The 14,423-nt window shown below is 42.7% G+C and overlaps 1 protein-coding gene across 2 annotated transcripts; it reads left to right on the top strand.

The window, feature by feature from the left end:
- The first annotated feature begins 1,564 nt into the window (after nucleotides 1–1,564).
- On the top strand, nucleotides 1,565–10,374 carry LOC117407525 (regucalcin-like). 2 transcript variants are annotated; one of them, XM_059029456.1, is made up of 8 exons: nucleotides 1,644–1,686; nucleotides 2,290–2,353; nucleotides 2,773–2,938; nucleotides 3,510–3,692; nucleotides 4,047–4,262; nucleotides 5,942–6,073; nucleotides 6,748–6,902; nucleotides 9,976–10,374. In XM_059029456.1, the coding sequence occupies exons 3-8, from the start codon at nucleotides 2,776–2,778 to the stop codon at nucleotides 10,024–10,026; spliced, it is 900 nt and encodes a 299-aa protein (XP_058885439.1). In that variant the 5' UTR covers nucleotides 1,644–1,686; nucleotides 2,290–2,353; nucleotides 2,773–2,775; the 3' UTR covers nucleotides 10,027–10,374. The 2 variants fall into 2 exon arrangements, with proteins under 2 accessions (XP_033868545.2, XP_058885439.1); XM_034012654.3 differs by lacking the exon at nucleotides 2,290–2,353 and having other exon boundaries at nucleotides 1,565–1,686.
- The last annotated feature ends 4,049 nt before the right edge of the window (nucleotides 10,375–14,423 follow it).

The raw sequence follows: 14,423 nt of genomic DNA, 5'->3' as shown, positions 1-14,423 counted from the left end.
ATGTCCTGTGTGTTTTAATGTGTTAAATGATCAGTTAACGACAACAACATACTGACCCTACTTACTGCTGGACACATGGAGCGGTTTAGATTTTGCAATGATCGTGGTTTCCTTCCTACCTTTTACAGGAGTGGGCTCTTCTACTCCTGGTCTTTGTTCCAACTCTTCTGGTTTGCTTGAACCAATCCAGCCTCTTCCAAACCCTAAAGTAGTTCTCTTTGTGTGATTGCAGCTGTTAAAGCTGGATTGGAATGAGCCTCCTGCACCCGTCTTACACAGTCCTAGGTCAATAGCAGAGATACTTCCCTGCCACTGAATCCGAACAAGGCAGCTTGTATTGCATGGTCTTTACACTGACGAAGAATGGATTTACTGTTTGGGTACAGAGCTACAGCGCCAGCCATGCAACACTTTGAAATGCAAACCTTGTGCTTATTGTTGCTGCATGAAAAAGGGAAAAAAAAACAAAAAAAGACCTTTCCTCAATAAGTGTGGTAAATGGTTACACAGTCGTGCCCTTTTAGAGACTTTGCCCTGTTATTAATGAATGTAGAAAAACTGCACTGCCAACACAATGTGGCTGCTGGAATGGTCCGGCTCACTTCTGTATTAACGGAGTGTCTCAATTGGGTTCCCAGCTTCTCTTACTTTAGTGTACTCATATAATGCCATCTTGCATAGAATCATCTGAACAGCCTCAATGTTTCCTTTCCACACAGCAAGCCCAGGGCCTGCTCTGGAATCTGTATGGAGCAAGGGCATTTCAGAAGCAGGGCAGATATTTCTTACAATTGAACAAACTTAATAGAGGAACCATTTGTCTCAAGTTGCTGTTCCAATATCCTGAATGTAGTATATAGAATGTAGTTTATATTGTAGTGTGTATATAATGTAGTGTGTATGCATGCAGTGTACAGAATGTAGTTTATATTGTAGTGTGTATACAATGTAGTTTACAGTATAGCATGCAGTGTACAGAATATAGTGTATATAGCATGTAGTGTATATATAGAATAGTGTGTACAGCATGTAGTGTGTATAGAATAGTGTATATAGGATGCAGTGTACAGAATATAGTGGATATAGCATGTAGTGTATATATAGAATAGTGTGTACAGCATGTAGTGTGTATAGAATGTAGTGTTTTTCACAGACACAAAACAGCTGTTGCAGAGATGCCAAGGTCAGAACATAGAAATGAGTGAGGAACACAATACAGTATCAGATGACATTTCCTTTAGAATTGAGACTGTTATAACTGACGTGAAAAAAGTTCCCAAATGAGTGAGACACACACACACACACACACACACATATACAGTGAGGCGTGATAAAAGTTTTCAGTTTGTTTCTCAATATTAAACCAAGCGCTGGACTGATTTGATTCCATTTCGCACGGGTAACTTTTATTTTTTTATTCATTCTGAAAGAACTCGGCGAGCACATCTGTCAAACAAGGCATACCAGACAGCCAAGGCGACACTGAACTTTTCTCAAAGTGCTGACCAGTTGTTTTTCCTCTTCAATAGTTTGGTGTCGAGAGCAGCTATGTATTTTGTTTGGTCATGTGAATTGATCAACTAAAATAGTTAAATATTAACAAGGCACAGTTTATAAACCTTTATCGACTGAAACAGAATCGTGTCTTGTTTATTTTCTCTATCCAGAAAGGTTCTCGCAGAAAAGGTATTTTTGCACATTATTATTGAGCATGTAAACAGCAGGCTTGCATGCTAATGGGTGTTTAAGTTTTTATTTATTTTAAATAACTATTCATTTGCAATAAATATAATGAATTTTCACTTGCATATCAATATCAAGATATCGATGTTAGCTTATCAATGTGTTTTTTTTTTCTTTTAATCCCTGTGCTTTTACCTTAAAAACATTTCAGAGAGAAATATTTAGTTTTCATTTGCATGACTAACCTTTGCAACTTGTTTGGAGATAAGCGTATGTGTGTTACATAAACTAGTATGACATTCAGCAGTTCCGTGTGTCATGTGATAATGTCATGTGATTTTATGGAAGGGTTAGACGAACTGGTAAGGTTAAGCCTTGTCATTAGCCCATCATGCAAAAACGCAGTTTTTTAACTGACTTGTGTTTAACTCCTGCAGTAGGATGGGTATACAGTGTAACTGAGGCTGACTCGTGTTTAACTCCTGCAGTAGGAGGGGTATACGGTGTAACTGAGGCGGACTCGTGAAATGTGGTAACTTGCATAAACCATCAGAGTTGTCATACCTGAAAATCAAAGCAAATCCAATGTAAACCTGCCCTTTTCAGCATGTAGGCGTTTGCGTGGATCCAGTGGAAGTTCCATATCCCTGAAGATAATGTAGCTGGAAAGGTGTGTATTTTAGACACATTCTGGCTCTGGAATGTGTCTGGAATTGCTGAAGCTGGGCAGGGTAGTGCTGGTGCAGTACCATTTACTCTACCACTTTGCAAAGCGCTGTAGCACGCTGCAACATTCTTGCTGTGCCAGTCGGGGTTTCACATGGCACAAAGGGTTTTAAACAACATCGGAGTTGTCGGCATTCTCGTTTCACTGTGCTTTTCTAGGCTTTACTATACTTTTGTTGTGCTTTTACCGTAGTTTCACTGTGCTACACTATTTTCCTTTTTACCATGGTTTATCACAATACAACTCTCAAGGCTAGAGTTTCAGTGGTTCTTATGCACTGATACAGTCATGCTTTTTTGTAAAGTATGATGGGTGCCATATATTCCTGGCAGCTCTTCAGCTGAGTGAGGTTTGTGTTTCAGACCATGTCCTCCATCAAGGTGCAGTGTGTTGTGAAGGAGAAGAACAGGATTGGGGAGAGCCCGGTTTGGGAGGAGAAGGAAGGCACCCTTCTGTACGTTGATGTCTCGGGACAGAAGGTGTGCCGATGGAATCCAGACACCAATCACATACAGAGCATTCAGACTGGTGAGAAATAACAACATACTTTTTTCATTTCTATCAAGTTCACTTTGAAGCATCTCTAAAAACCAGGGGCAGGCCCCCCAGTCCACTCCATTTCAAGACTCTTGAGGCCCTTCATTTATTTATTTAATCTCCAGTGTGATCCCCGGGGCTTTCTGCAGTGCACACTGTGATCCCCGGGGCTTTCTGCAGTGCACACTGTGATCCCCGGGTCTTTCTCCAGTGCACACTGTGATCCCCGGGGCTTTCTCCAGTGCACACTGTGATCCCCAGGGCTTTCTGCAGTGCACACTGTGATCCCCGGGGCTTTCTCCAGTGCACACTGTGATCCCTGGGGGTTTCCCCAGTGCACACTGTGATCCCCGGGGCTTTCTGCAGTGCACACTGTGATCCCCGGGGCTTTCTCCAGTGCACACTGTGATCCCTGGGGGTTTCCCCAGTGCACACTGTGATCCCCGGGGCTTTCTGCAGTGCACACTGTGATCCCCGGGGCTTTCTGCAGTGCACACTGTGATCCCCGGGGCTTTCTGCAGTGCACACTGTGATCCCCGGGGCTTTCTCTTTTTCTCCACAGACGCCTATGTTGGCTCGGTGGTCCCTCGCAGGTCCGGGGGTTATGTCATTGGTGTTGGGACCAGGTTTGCTGCCGTGGATTGGGAGACACAAACCATCAAAACCATCGCCCACGTGGACAAGGACAAATCCAACAACAGGTTCAATGACGGGAAGGTGGACCCGGCTGGCAGGTTTTTTGCAGGTACTGTGACGAGCTGGCTTAGATTATTAACACACTCATTAAAGTGAAATCTTCCTGTCATGTACTTCCATACTCATTATACACGCAGGTCTCAAAACTGCAATTCTGAATGAAACACAGTGCAGCGAGGAAATAAGACTCCTATTGCATAGCAGCTTCATTAATGTTCAGGTTTTAATACAAGCTTGATTACCCACAGAGTATGGGCAGAAAGCTCAGGTGTGATTAACATTGAAATAGAGGGGAAGGGGGGTTCAGAAGAGCAGCATTAACTCAAACCATGGCTTGCAAACAGAGGCCTTGCTGTAGTACCAGATCCCATCTCCACCCTATTGGTTTTGTTCTTGTTCAAAGGGACCATGGGTATGGAGGTGCGCCCAGCCGAGTTGGAGAGAGGCCAGGGCTCGCTGTATACCCTGAACACAGACCACTCTGTCAGGAAGCACTTCGACCAGGTGGACATCTCCAATGGGCTGGACTGGTCCCTGGACCACAACACCTTCTACTACATAGACAGCTTGTCTTTCAGCGTGGATGCCTTTGACTACGACCTGCAGACAGGGAGTCTCTGTAAGTGTTTTCACAAAGGGGCATGTTCATGCAAACTGTTCCTCTGCCAAGCCTTATATTTACTCAAGTGAAACACAAATCTTCAAATGTTGCTAAATGTAGCTCTATAATCATAAGCAAGTAGCACAAGATCACCACGGTTATTACAGAATAAACTGTAAACACGGTGGATTGCTATGACTGAGGGACAGTTGGAAACAAATACGTGTTGCGGAAACTAAAACTTAAGGAAAGCTTTAAGAGTTTCTGCTGGAACAAATCATCTTTCACTAGCCCTAAAAAAGGTGAAACTTTATGCTTTCTTCTGTCCACAATCCATGATGCTGCTTCAAGTGCATGGCTGTCCAGTCCATGATTGATAGATAATTGACAGGAGGCAGACCCACTGCTCAGAGAACATGGGGAAAGCTTGGTAAGTGGCAGGTAGAAGATTATGAAATAGTATTAGCCTGGATACTTTAAAGAGTAAGTAGCGGGGTTCTGAAAAATATAGCGTTCCACGACCCCACGTGCTGCTACAACTGTTTAAATAATGTACCTGTAATATAGAGTGACCCGTCCCCATGTGCTGCTACAACTGTTTAAATAATGTACCTGTAATATAGAGTGACCCGTCCCCATGTGCTGCTACAACTGTTTAAATAACGTACCTGTAATATAGTTACCCGTCCCCACGTGCTGCTACAACTGTTTAAATAATGTACCTGTAATATAGAGTGACAAGTCCCCACATGCTGCTACAACTGTTTAAATAATGTACCTGTAATATAGAGTGACCCGTCCCCATGTGCTGCTACAACTGTTTAAATAACGTACCTGTAATATAGAGTGACCCGTCCCCATGTGCTGCTACAACTGTTTAAATAATGGACCTGTCATTATTCTTTTCGTTGGTATCATCCTAACCAAATCAAAACTTTGACAACCCGCTAATCGCACTTAACAAAACAGTATTTAATAGCGTTTTCTTTTTATGAGTAGAAGAAATAAGATAATTACAAAAAAAAGAAAACGTTATTAAATACTGTTTGGTTAAGTGTGATTAGCGGGTTGTCAAAGTTTTGATTTGGTCCGGGCCTTAGTCTGTTTCAAAGCTCTTTTCAAAATTCTCCAGCTGGTTTTGTTCTAGAAAGAATAAAGGACAGGGCAGGGCTCCAGCTGGTTTTGTTCTAGAAAGAATAAAGGACAGGGCAGGGCTCCAGCTGGTTTTGTTCTAGAAAGAATAAAGGACAGGGCAGGGCTCCAGCTGGTTTTGTCTTTGCACAATAAGTTGTTTTTTCTTTTTCTTTTTTAAATCGCTCTTCCTGCAGTGATTTAGAGGACAGATCAAACCCCAGTGCACTAGAGCGGACGTTTTGAGGACAACAGTTGTAGCAACACGTCGGGACGTATAACACTATATTTTCTGGAACCCCGCTACTTACTCTAAGACTCTCCATGAGTATTACTAATATGCTAGGGATTATTAATGACCATAAACGACCTTTGGCCAGTAGCGCATTGTAAATAATACTTCATGGTCCAGTGCACAAACACTTTTTCAATGTCTAAAAAAAAAAAACCCTCTTGTCAAAACTTTTTGAGATTAAGATTAAGATTGGTAGTATTTTAGGATTAAGCGTTTAATGTATTGTGTGCGTAATCCTGCCTCATCCTGCATTTGTCAATGGTGTGCACAGCTAACCGGAGAGTCCTGTACAAACTGGAGAAGGATGAAGGGATCCCTGATGGCATGTGCATTGACACTGAGGGGAGACTGTGGGTTGCCTGCTACAATGGAGGAAGAGTCCTGCGTATAGACCCAGCCACAGGTAGGTGAATGCGCATGTACAGCTCTGCTTCTCAGTCCACGGGACTGCTTCTGAAAGCCAGGACTAACATGGGTTAGGGAGCACACCCACAATCCAGTCTTTGCTTACAGGAGTGTGTAGGGAAACGAGCACTGGAGGTGCTTCAAGGCTTTTGATGCCATGGTAACGACACTCACTCACTTCTATTTAAATCCATGATTGTGTTTGTGATGTCATTTACTACATAGTTGATGATGTAACAATCTACTATTCCTTTCTATTTAAACCTTCAGGCATCCTGGTATAGAATCTGTTTATCCATTTATTTTCCTTTATTTTTCTGTATATATAATCTATATCTTAAGTGATTTTATTTTTCGATTTATATCAATATTTTTGGTTGTAAAACATTTCCGGCTGATTTCACAGACCCTAATTAGCGCTATTCCTGGACTACCTAACGTTGCCTCAGGTGAGGTGGTCTGAGATTAGAGTTAACCTGTGTATGTGAAACCAGCCATTGAGGATTTAAAGGCAATGAGTTGAATTTTTGACTCTTCTGTCCAGTTACGCTGAAAAGATGAACCCAAGCAGTATGTACGCACAGCATTGCTTCTGTTCAACACAGGATACTTCAGCTTGAGCCGCAGCTGTTAAGAGCGAGTAAATGTGGTGGGGTTTTTTTGTCTCTGAAGGCAAGCGAATTGAAACGGTGAAGCTGCCTGTTGATAAGACCACCTCGCTGTGCTTCGGAGGGAAGGATTACTCTGAGCTGTACGTGACCTCAGCCTGCGAGGGGATGGATGATGCGTGGATGGCCAGGCAGCCTGAAGCAGGAGGCATTTTCAAGGTAGGGATGCAGCAGCTCTGGAGTCTCATTCATAAGAACAGAAGTAAAGATTGGGGAAGAGAAAAGGCCATTCGGCCCATCAAGACTCGTCCCATGTTAGCACACCAGTCTCCCTTACTGGGGGTGGTGTGTGGGGGGGACTAATTTAGCACAGAATCTAGTCATTTTTTTTTGTTTAATGTTCCCAGTGTTTCAGATCCTACTACTTCACCTGGTCGGCTATTCCGTGCATTTATAACTATGTTTTAAAAAGTGCTTCCTACCTTCTGCTCTAAACTTACTTTTACTCAGCTTCCATGTATGCCCTCTTGTTGTTCTCTCTGTGCTACACAACCACAACAGCACTGTGGTTATTTAGCACACTACCTGGAGGATACGTTGCTTCGCATGTCAGAAAGATCATGTGGTTTTGGCCTCGCTTGGTGTGGTAAAGAAGAGAATAGAAGAGAAGGAAGTAGAGAATCCTGGAATTGTGATGTAGACAATAAACAACCAACCAGGATTCTTCAAGCAGTTTTAAAGCAATGTAACTGAAAGCAACAACAAAACAAATAAACAGCGTCAATAGTAAATTACATTTGGAGCTGGGGATTCTTTTAAGCGCATATACCTAATAATAATAATATATATTTAAAAAAATCTTCAAGTACAAAACCCTACTAGATGTTGTTCTAGATTCAGGTTATTCCTCTCCAGGAGGACCGCAGTTTAATTAAACCTGTTGTGTGTAACAGAGTAGCCATGTTCCACCTTGGAGGTAGCTGGGCTTCGGTGGTAGTTGCTGAATGATTCTGTTTGTGCTGTGGTTGTGAAGCACGTCCTGTGTGGGAAAAGAGGTTTATGGATAGGCCAGGTGTGTATGTACAGGTGTGTGTTTTTTTAAAGGACTACAGTAAATCTTGTCCTGATTTTGAGTGTGTGACCAATTGGTCTTTTGGACTTCAATCTATAAATCAAGGTTGGTGGATCGATTTGAGAAGTGAGCGTGAGCCCAAACAGACTTTCTTTTGTTTTAATATACAATTGCCTTATATGGTCGGCACCTCACTGGGGTTAAGCATTGCAGTGCACAGATGTTCTTTTTTCTATATATATATATATATATATATATATATATATATATATATATATATATATATATATATATATGTATATGTATATATATACATATATATACAGTGCCTTGCAAAAGTATTCAGACCCCTGACCAATTCACTCATATTACTGAATTACAAATAGTACATTGAAATTTCGTTCTGTTTGATATTTTATTTTAAAACACTGAAACTCAAAATCAATTATTGTAAGGTGACATTAGTTTTATGTTGGGAAATATTTTTAAGAAAAATAAAAAACTGAAATATCTTGCTTGCATAAGTATTCAACCCCCACACATTAATATTTGGTACAGCCACCTTTCGCTGCAATAACAGCTTTAAGTCTTTTGGGGTAAGTATGTACCAGCTTTGCACACAGTGTCGGAGTGATTTTGGCCCATTCTTCTTGGCTGATTTGCTCCAGGTTGTTCAGGTTGGTTGGACGACGCTTGTGGACCGCAATTTTCAAATAGTGCCACAGATTCTCAATGGGATTGAGATCAGGACTTTGACTGGGCCACTGTAGGACATTCACCTTTTTGTTCTTGAGCCACTCCAATGTTGCTTTGGCCTTGTGCTTGGTATCAATCACCTGCTGAAAGGTGAATTTCCTCCCAAGCTTCAGTTTTTTAGCGGACTGAAGCAAGTTCTCTTGCAGTATTTCCCTGTATTTTGCTCCATCCATTCTTCCTTCAATTTTAACAAGATGCCCAGTCCCTGCTGATGAGAAGCATCCCCACAGTGTGATGCTGCCACCACCATACTGTAGGGATGGTGTGTCTTGAGGCATGGGCAGTGTTAGGTTTGCGCCACACATAGCGCTTAGAGTTTTGGCCAAAAAACTCTATCTTGGTCTCATCTGACCACAAAACCTTTTCCCACATCGCAGCTGGGTCACTCTCATGCTTTCTGGCAAACTCCAGACGTGCTTTCAGATGGTACTTTTTGAGTAACGGCTTCTTTCTTGCCACCCTCCCATACAGGCCAGTGTTATGCAGAGCTCTTGATATGGTTGACTGGTGCACCATTACTCCACTCCCAGCCACTGAACTCTGTAGCTCCTTCAAAGTGATTGTTGGCCTCTCTGTGGCTTCTCTCACAAGTCTCCTTCTTGTTTGAGCTCTGAGTTTTGAGGGACGGCCTTTTCTTGGCAGTGCCTGGGTGGTGTGATGCAGCTTCCACTTCCTGATTATTGATCCAACTGTGCTCACTGGGATATCCAAACACTTGGATATTATTTTGTACCCTTTCCCTAATCTATGCATTTGTATTACTTTATCTCTAACTTCTGTAGAATGCTCTTTGGTCTTCATTTTCCTTCAGATTCACAGCCTGACCAATGATCCTTCAACAGTGGGGTTTTTATCCAGAAAATGTAACAGCAACTTTAATGGTTCACAGGTGGAGGCCAATGTTAAGGTAATTGTGTCCTCGTTAGGGCAATTTCTTTCATCGGTGTAAACTGGGAGCTTCCACAGCACGGGGGTTGAATACTTATGCAAGCAAGATATTTCAGTTTTTTATTTTTCTTAAAAATATTTCCCAACATAAAACCAGTGTCACCTTACAATAATTGATTTTGAGTTTCAGTGTTTTAAAATAAAATATCAAACAGAACGAAATTTCAATGTACAATTTGTAATTCAGTAATATGAGAGAATTGGTCAGGGGGTCTGAATACTTTTGCAAGGCACTGTATGTATGTATATTGGCCTGTCCAAAAATGAAAACTCTGTGCTGGTGTGTAGTCCTCGGGTGGGGTATTTGTCGCCCGTTTTATCTGCACTGATAAATACCGTCGATTGTATCCCTGGATATTACATGTAAATGATTTTAATGAGCAAGCACCCTCTCTTTAGCATTAGTACCCTATATTGTATCATTTTTCATTTAACTAAGTTACACATTTTGTATTTATTTTTTTACGATATGCAATGTTTATAATGCTTTGTAAATGTCATTGTGTTCTGTTACAGATATCTGGACTGGGTGTTAAAGGAATGCCTCCATACTCATTTGCTGGTTAAATGCAGATGGTTTTAGTTTTGCATTGACACCTGTGTGTGCTTTACATGTGTGTGCTTTACATGTGTGTGCTTTACATTCTGTAATCTAGAGTACACTGTAAACAAAAAAAAAAAACAAAAACGTAATTGTTTCATTTTGTATTGAACTCAAATAAATAAAAAGCTAATGTACTTTTACAGCTAAGCTATATTTATGAATGTTATCTGGGAGTCCTTCCATTATAATAGGATGATAATAATAACTTTAATTTAAATATAGCGCCTTTCACACCGAAGTGTCCCAAGGTGTGCTGCACAATCAAAATGTCCAGGATACAAATGAATAACCATTAAAAACTTAAATACAAATGATGACGTGAATACATTTTTTATGGAAACGACTTTGCTTTCTGTGTGTTTTTGTTGATTAGATGTTTTATTTGTTATGTATTTCATTATGTAACTGAAGCCTCACATCCTGCCTAACCAAAGGGTACTGCTTGGGTTTGCTATGTTACTACACTACTGTTAGCCATCAGTCATTACCACGGATTCAATAACAGAGAATTTTATCTGCATATCAAAATCACACACAAAAGATAATTTTCATTCTGGGTTATGGCCTAGGCTCAGTGTAGTGGATGGTATTGCTATCCTCTAGGCTCAGTGTAGTGGATGGTATTGCTATCCTCTAGGCTCAGTGTAGTGGATGGTATTGCTGTCCTCTAGGCTCAGTGTAGTGGATGGTATTGCTGTCCTCTAGGCTCAGTGTACTGGATGGTATTGCTATCCTCTAGGCTCAGTGTATTGGATGGTATTGCTGTCCTCTAGGTTCAGTGTACTGGATGGTATTGCTATCCTCTAGGCTCAGTGTACTGGATGGTATTGCTGTCCTCTAGGCTCAGTGTAGTGGATGGTATTGCTGTCCTCTAGGCTCAGTGTAGTGGATGGTATTGCTATCCTCTAGGCTCAGTGTACTGGATGGTATTGCTGTCCTCTAGGCTCAGTGTAGTGGATGGTATTGCTATCCTCTAGGCTCAGTGTAGTGGATGGTATTGCTATCCTCTAGGCTCAGTGTAGTGGATGGTATTGCGATCCTCTAGGCTCAGTGTACTGGATGGTATTGCGATCCTCTAGGTTCAGTGTAGTGGATGGTATTGCTATCCTCTAGGCTCAGTGTAGTGGATGGTATTGCTATCCTCTAAGCTCAGTGTAGTGGATCAATATGCTGTCCTCTAGGCTCAGTGTAGGTATTGCTATCCTCTAGGTTCAGTGTAGTGGATGGTATTGCTGTCCTCTAGGCTCAGTGTACTGGATGGTATTGCTATCCTCTAGGCTCAGTGTAGTGGATGGTATTGCTATCCTCTAGGTTCAGTGTAGTGGATGGTATTGCTGTCCTCTGGGTTCAGTGTAGTGGATGGTATTGCTATCCTCTAGGCTCAGTGTAGTGGATGGTATTGCTATCCTCTAGGCTCAGTGTAGTGGATGGTATTGCTATCCTCTTGGCTCAGTGTAGAGGATGGTATTGCTGTCCTCTAGGCTCAGTGTACTGGATGGTATTGCTATCCTCTAGGTTCAGTGTACTGGATGGTATTGCTGTCCTCTAGGTTCAGTGTACTGGATGGTATTGCTGTCCTCTAGGCTCAGTGTACTGGATGGTATTGCTGTCCTCTAGGCTCAGTGTACTGGATGGTATTGCTATCCTCTAGGCTCAGTGTAGTGGATGGTATTGCTATCCTCTAGGCTCAGTGTAGTGGATGGTATTGCTATCCTCTAGGCTCAGTGTAGTGGATGGTATTGCTATCCTCTAGGCTCAGTGTAGTGGATGGTATTGCTGTCCTCTAGGTTCAGTGTAGTGGATGGTATTGCTGTCCTCTAGGCTCAGTGTATTGGATGGTATTGCTATCCTCTAGGCTCAGTGTAGTGGATGGTATTGCTATCCTCTAGGCTCAGTGTAGTGGATGGTATTGCTGTCCTCTAGGTTCAGTGTAGTGGATGGTATTGCTGTCCTCTAGGCTCAGTGTATTGGATGGTATTGCTATCCTCTAGGTTCAGTGTAGTGGATGGTATTGCTGTCCTCTAGGTTCAGTGTAGTGGATGGTATTGCTGTCCTCTAGGCTCAGTGTATTGGATGGTATTGCTATCCTCTAGGCTCAGTGTAGTGGATGGTATTGCTATCCTCTAGGTTCAGTGTACTGGATGGTATTGCTGTCCTCTAGGCTCAGTGTAGTGGATGGTATTGCTATCCTCTAGGCTCAGTGTAGTGGATGGTATTGCTGTCCTCTAGGTTCAGTGTACTGGATGGTATTGCTATCCTCTAGGTTCAGTGTAGTGGATGGTATTGCTATCCTCTAGGCTCAGTGTAGTGGATGATATTGCTATCCTCTAGGCTCAGTGTACTGGATGGTATTGCTGTCCTCTAGGTTCAGTGTAGTGGATGGTATTGCTATCCTCTAGGCTCAGTGTAGTGGATGATATTGCTATCCTCTAGATTCAGTGTAGTGGATGGTATTGCTGTCCTCTAGGCTCAGTGTAGTGGATGGTATTGCTATCCTCTAGGCTCAGTGTACTGGATGGTATTGCGATCCTCTAGGCTCAGTGTAGTGGATGGTATTGCTGTCCTCTAGGTTCAGTGTAGAGGATGGTATTGCTGTCCTCTAGGCTCAGTGTAGTGGATGGTATTGCTATCCTCTAGGCTCAGTGTAGTGGATGGTATTGCTGTCCTCTAGGCTTAGTGTAGTGGATGGTATTGCTATCCTCTAGGCTCAGTGTACTGGATGGTATTGCGATCCTCTAGGCTCAGTGTAGTGGATGGTATTGCGATCCTCTAGGTTCAGTGTAGTGGATGGTATTGCTATCCTTTAGGCTCAGTGTAGTGGATGGTATTGCTGTCCTCTAGGCTCAGTGTAGTGGATGGTATTGCTATCCTCTAGGCTCAGTGTAGTGGATGGTATTGCTATCCTCTAGGCTCAGTGTAGTGGATGGTATTGCTATCCTCTAGGCTCAGTGTAGTGGATGGTATTGCTATCCTCTAGGCTCAGTGTAGTGGATGGTATTGCGATCCTCTAGGCTCAGTGTAGTGGATGGTATTGCTGTCCTCTAGGCTCAGTGTACTGGATGGTATTGCTATCCTCTAGGTTCAGTGTAGTGGATGGTATTGCTATCCTCTAGGCTCAGTGTACTGGATGGTATTGCTGTCCTCTAGGTTCAGTGTACTGGATGGTATTGCTATCCTCTAGGTTCAGTGTAGTGGATGGTATTGCTATCCTCTAGGCTCAGTGTACTGGATGGTATTGCTATCCTCTAGGCTCAGTGTACTGGATGGTATTGCTATCCTCTAGGCTCAGTGTACTGGATGGTATTGCTATCCTGTAGGCTCAGTGTAGTGGATGGTATTGCTATCCTCTAGGCTCAGTGTACTGGATGGTATTGCGATCCTCTAGGTTCAGTGTAGTGGATGGTATTGCTATCCTCTAGGCTCAGTGTAGTGGATGGTATTGCTGTCCTCTAGGCTCAGTGTACTGGATGGTATTGCTATCCTCTAGGCTCAGTGTACTGGATGGTATTGCTATCCTCTAGGCTCAGTGTAGTGGATGGTATTGCTATCCTGTAGGCTCAGTGTAGTGGATGATATTGCTATCCTCTAGGTTCAGTGTAGTGGATGGTATTGCTGTCCTCTAGGCTCAGTGTAGTGGATGGTATTGCTATCCTCTAGGCTCAGTGTACTGGATGGTATTGCTATCCTCTAGGTTCAGTGTAGTGGATGGTATTGCTATCCTCTAGGCTCAGTGTAGTGAATGGTATTGCTGTCCTCTAGGTTCAGTGTAGTGGATGGTATTGCGATCCTCTAGGCTCAGTGTACTGGATGGTATTGCTATCCTCTAGGCTCAGTGTACTGGATGGTATTGCTATCCTCTAGGTTCAGTGTAGTGGATGGTATTGCTATCCTCTAGGTTCAGTGTAGTGGATGGTATTGCGATCCTCTAGGCTCAGTGTATTGGATGGTATTGCTGTCCTCTAGGTTCAGTGTAGTGGATGGTATTGCTATCCTCTAGGTTCAGTGTAGTGGATGGTATTGCTATCCTCTAGGTTCAGTGTAGTGGATGGTATTGCGATCCTCTAGGCTCAGTGTATTGGATGGTATTGCTGTCCTCTAGGTTCAGTGTAGTGGATGGTATTGCTATCCTGTAGGCTCAGTGTACTGGATGGTATTGCTGTCCTCTAGGTTCAGTGTACTGGATGGTATTGCGATCCTCTAGGCTCAGTGTATTGGATGGTATTGCTATCCTCTAGGTTCAGTGTACTGGATGGTATTGCTATCCTCTAGGTTCAGTGTACTGGATGGTATTGCGATCCTCTAGGCTCAGTGTACTGGATGGTATTGCTGTCCTCTAGGTTCAGTGTAGTGGATGGTATTG

Source organism: Acipenser ruthenus, chromosome 8 (assembly GCF_902713425.1).
Source record: "Acipenser ruthenus chromosome 8, fAciRut3.2 maternal haplotype, whole genome shotgun sequence".
NCBI classification, from domain to species: Eukaryota; Metazoa; Chordata; class Actinopteri; order Acipenseriformes; family Acipenseridae; genus Acipenser; species Acipenser ruthenus.
The sequence above is the reverse complement of the archived record's forward strand: the minus strand, read 5'-3'. Positions and strand labels throughout refer to the sequence as shown.

Bases quoted from the DNA above. Each gene is read 5' to 3' on its own strand.
- LOC117407525 (XM_034012654.3), top strand. From the start codon at position 2,776: ATGTCCTCCATCAAGGTGCAGTGTGTTGTGAAGGAGAAGAACAGGATT. The intron at 2,939-3,509 runs GTGAGAAATAAC...TTTTCTCCACAG, and splicing joins CATACAGAGCATTCAGACTG to ACGCCTATGTTGGCTCGGTG. The intron at 6,903-9,975 runs GTAGGGATGCAG...GTTCTGTTACAG, and splicing joins AAGCAGGAGGCATTTTCAAG to ATATCTGGACTGGGTGTTAA.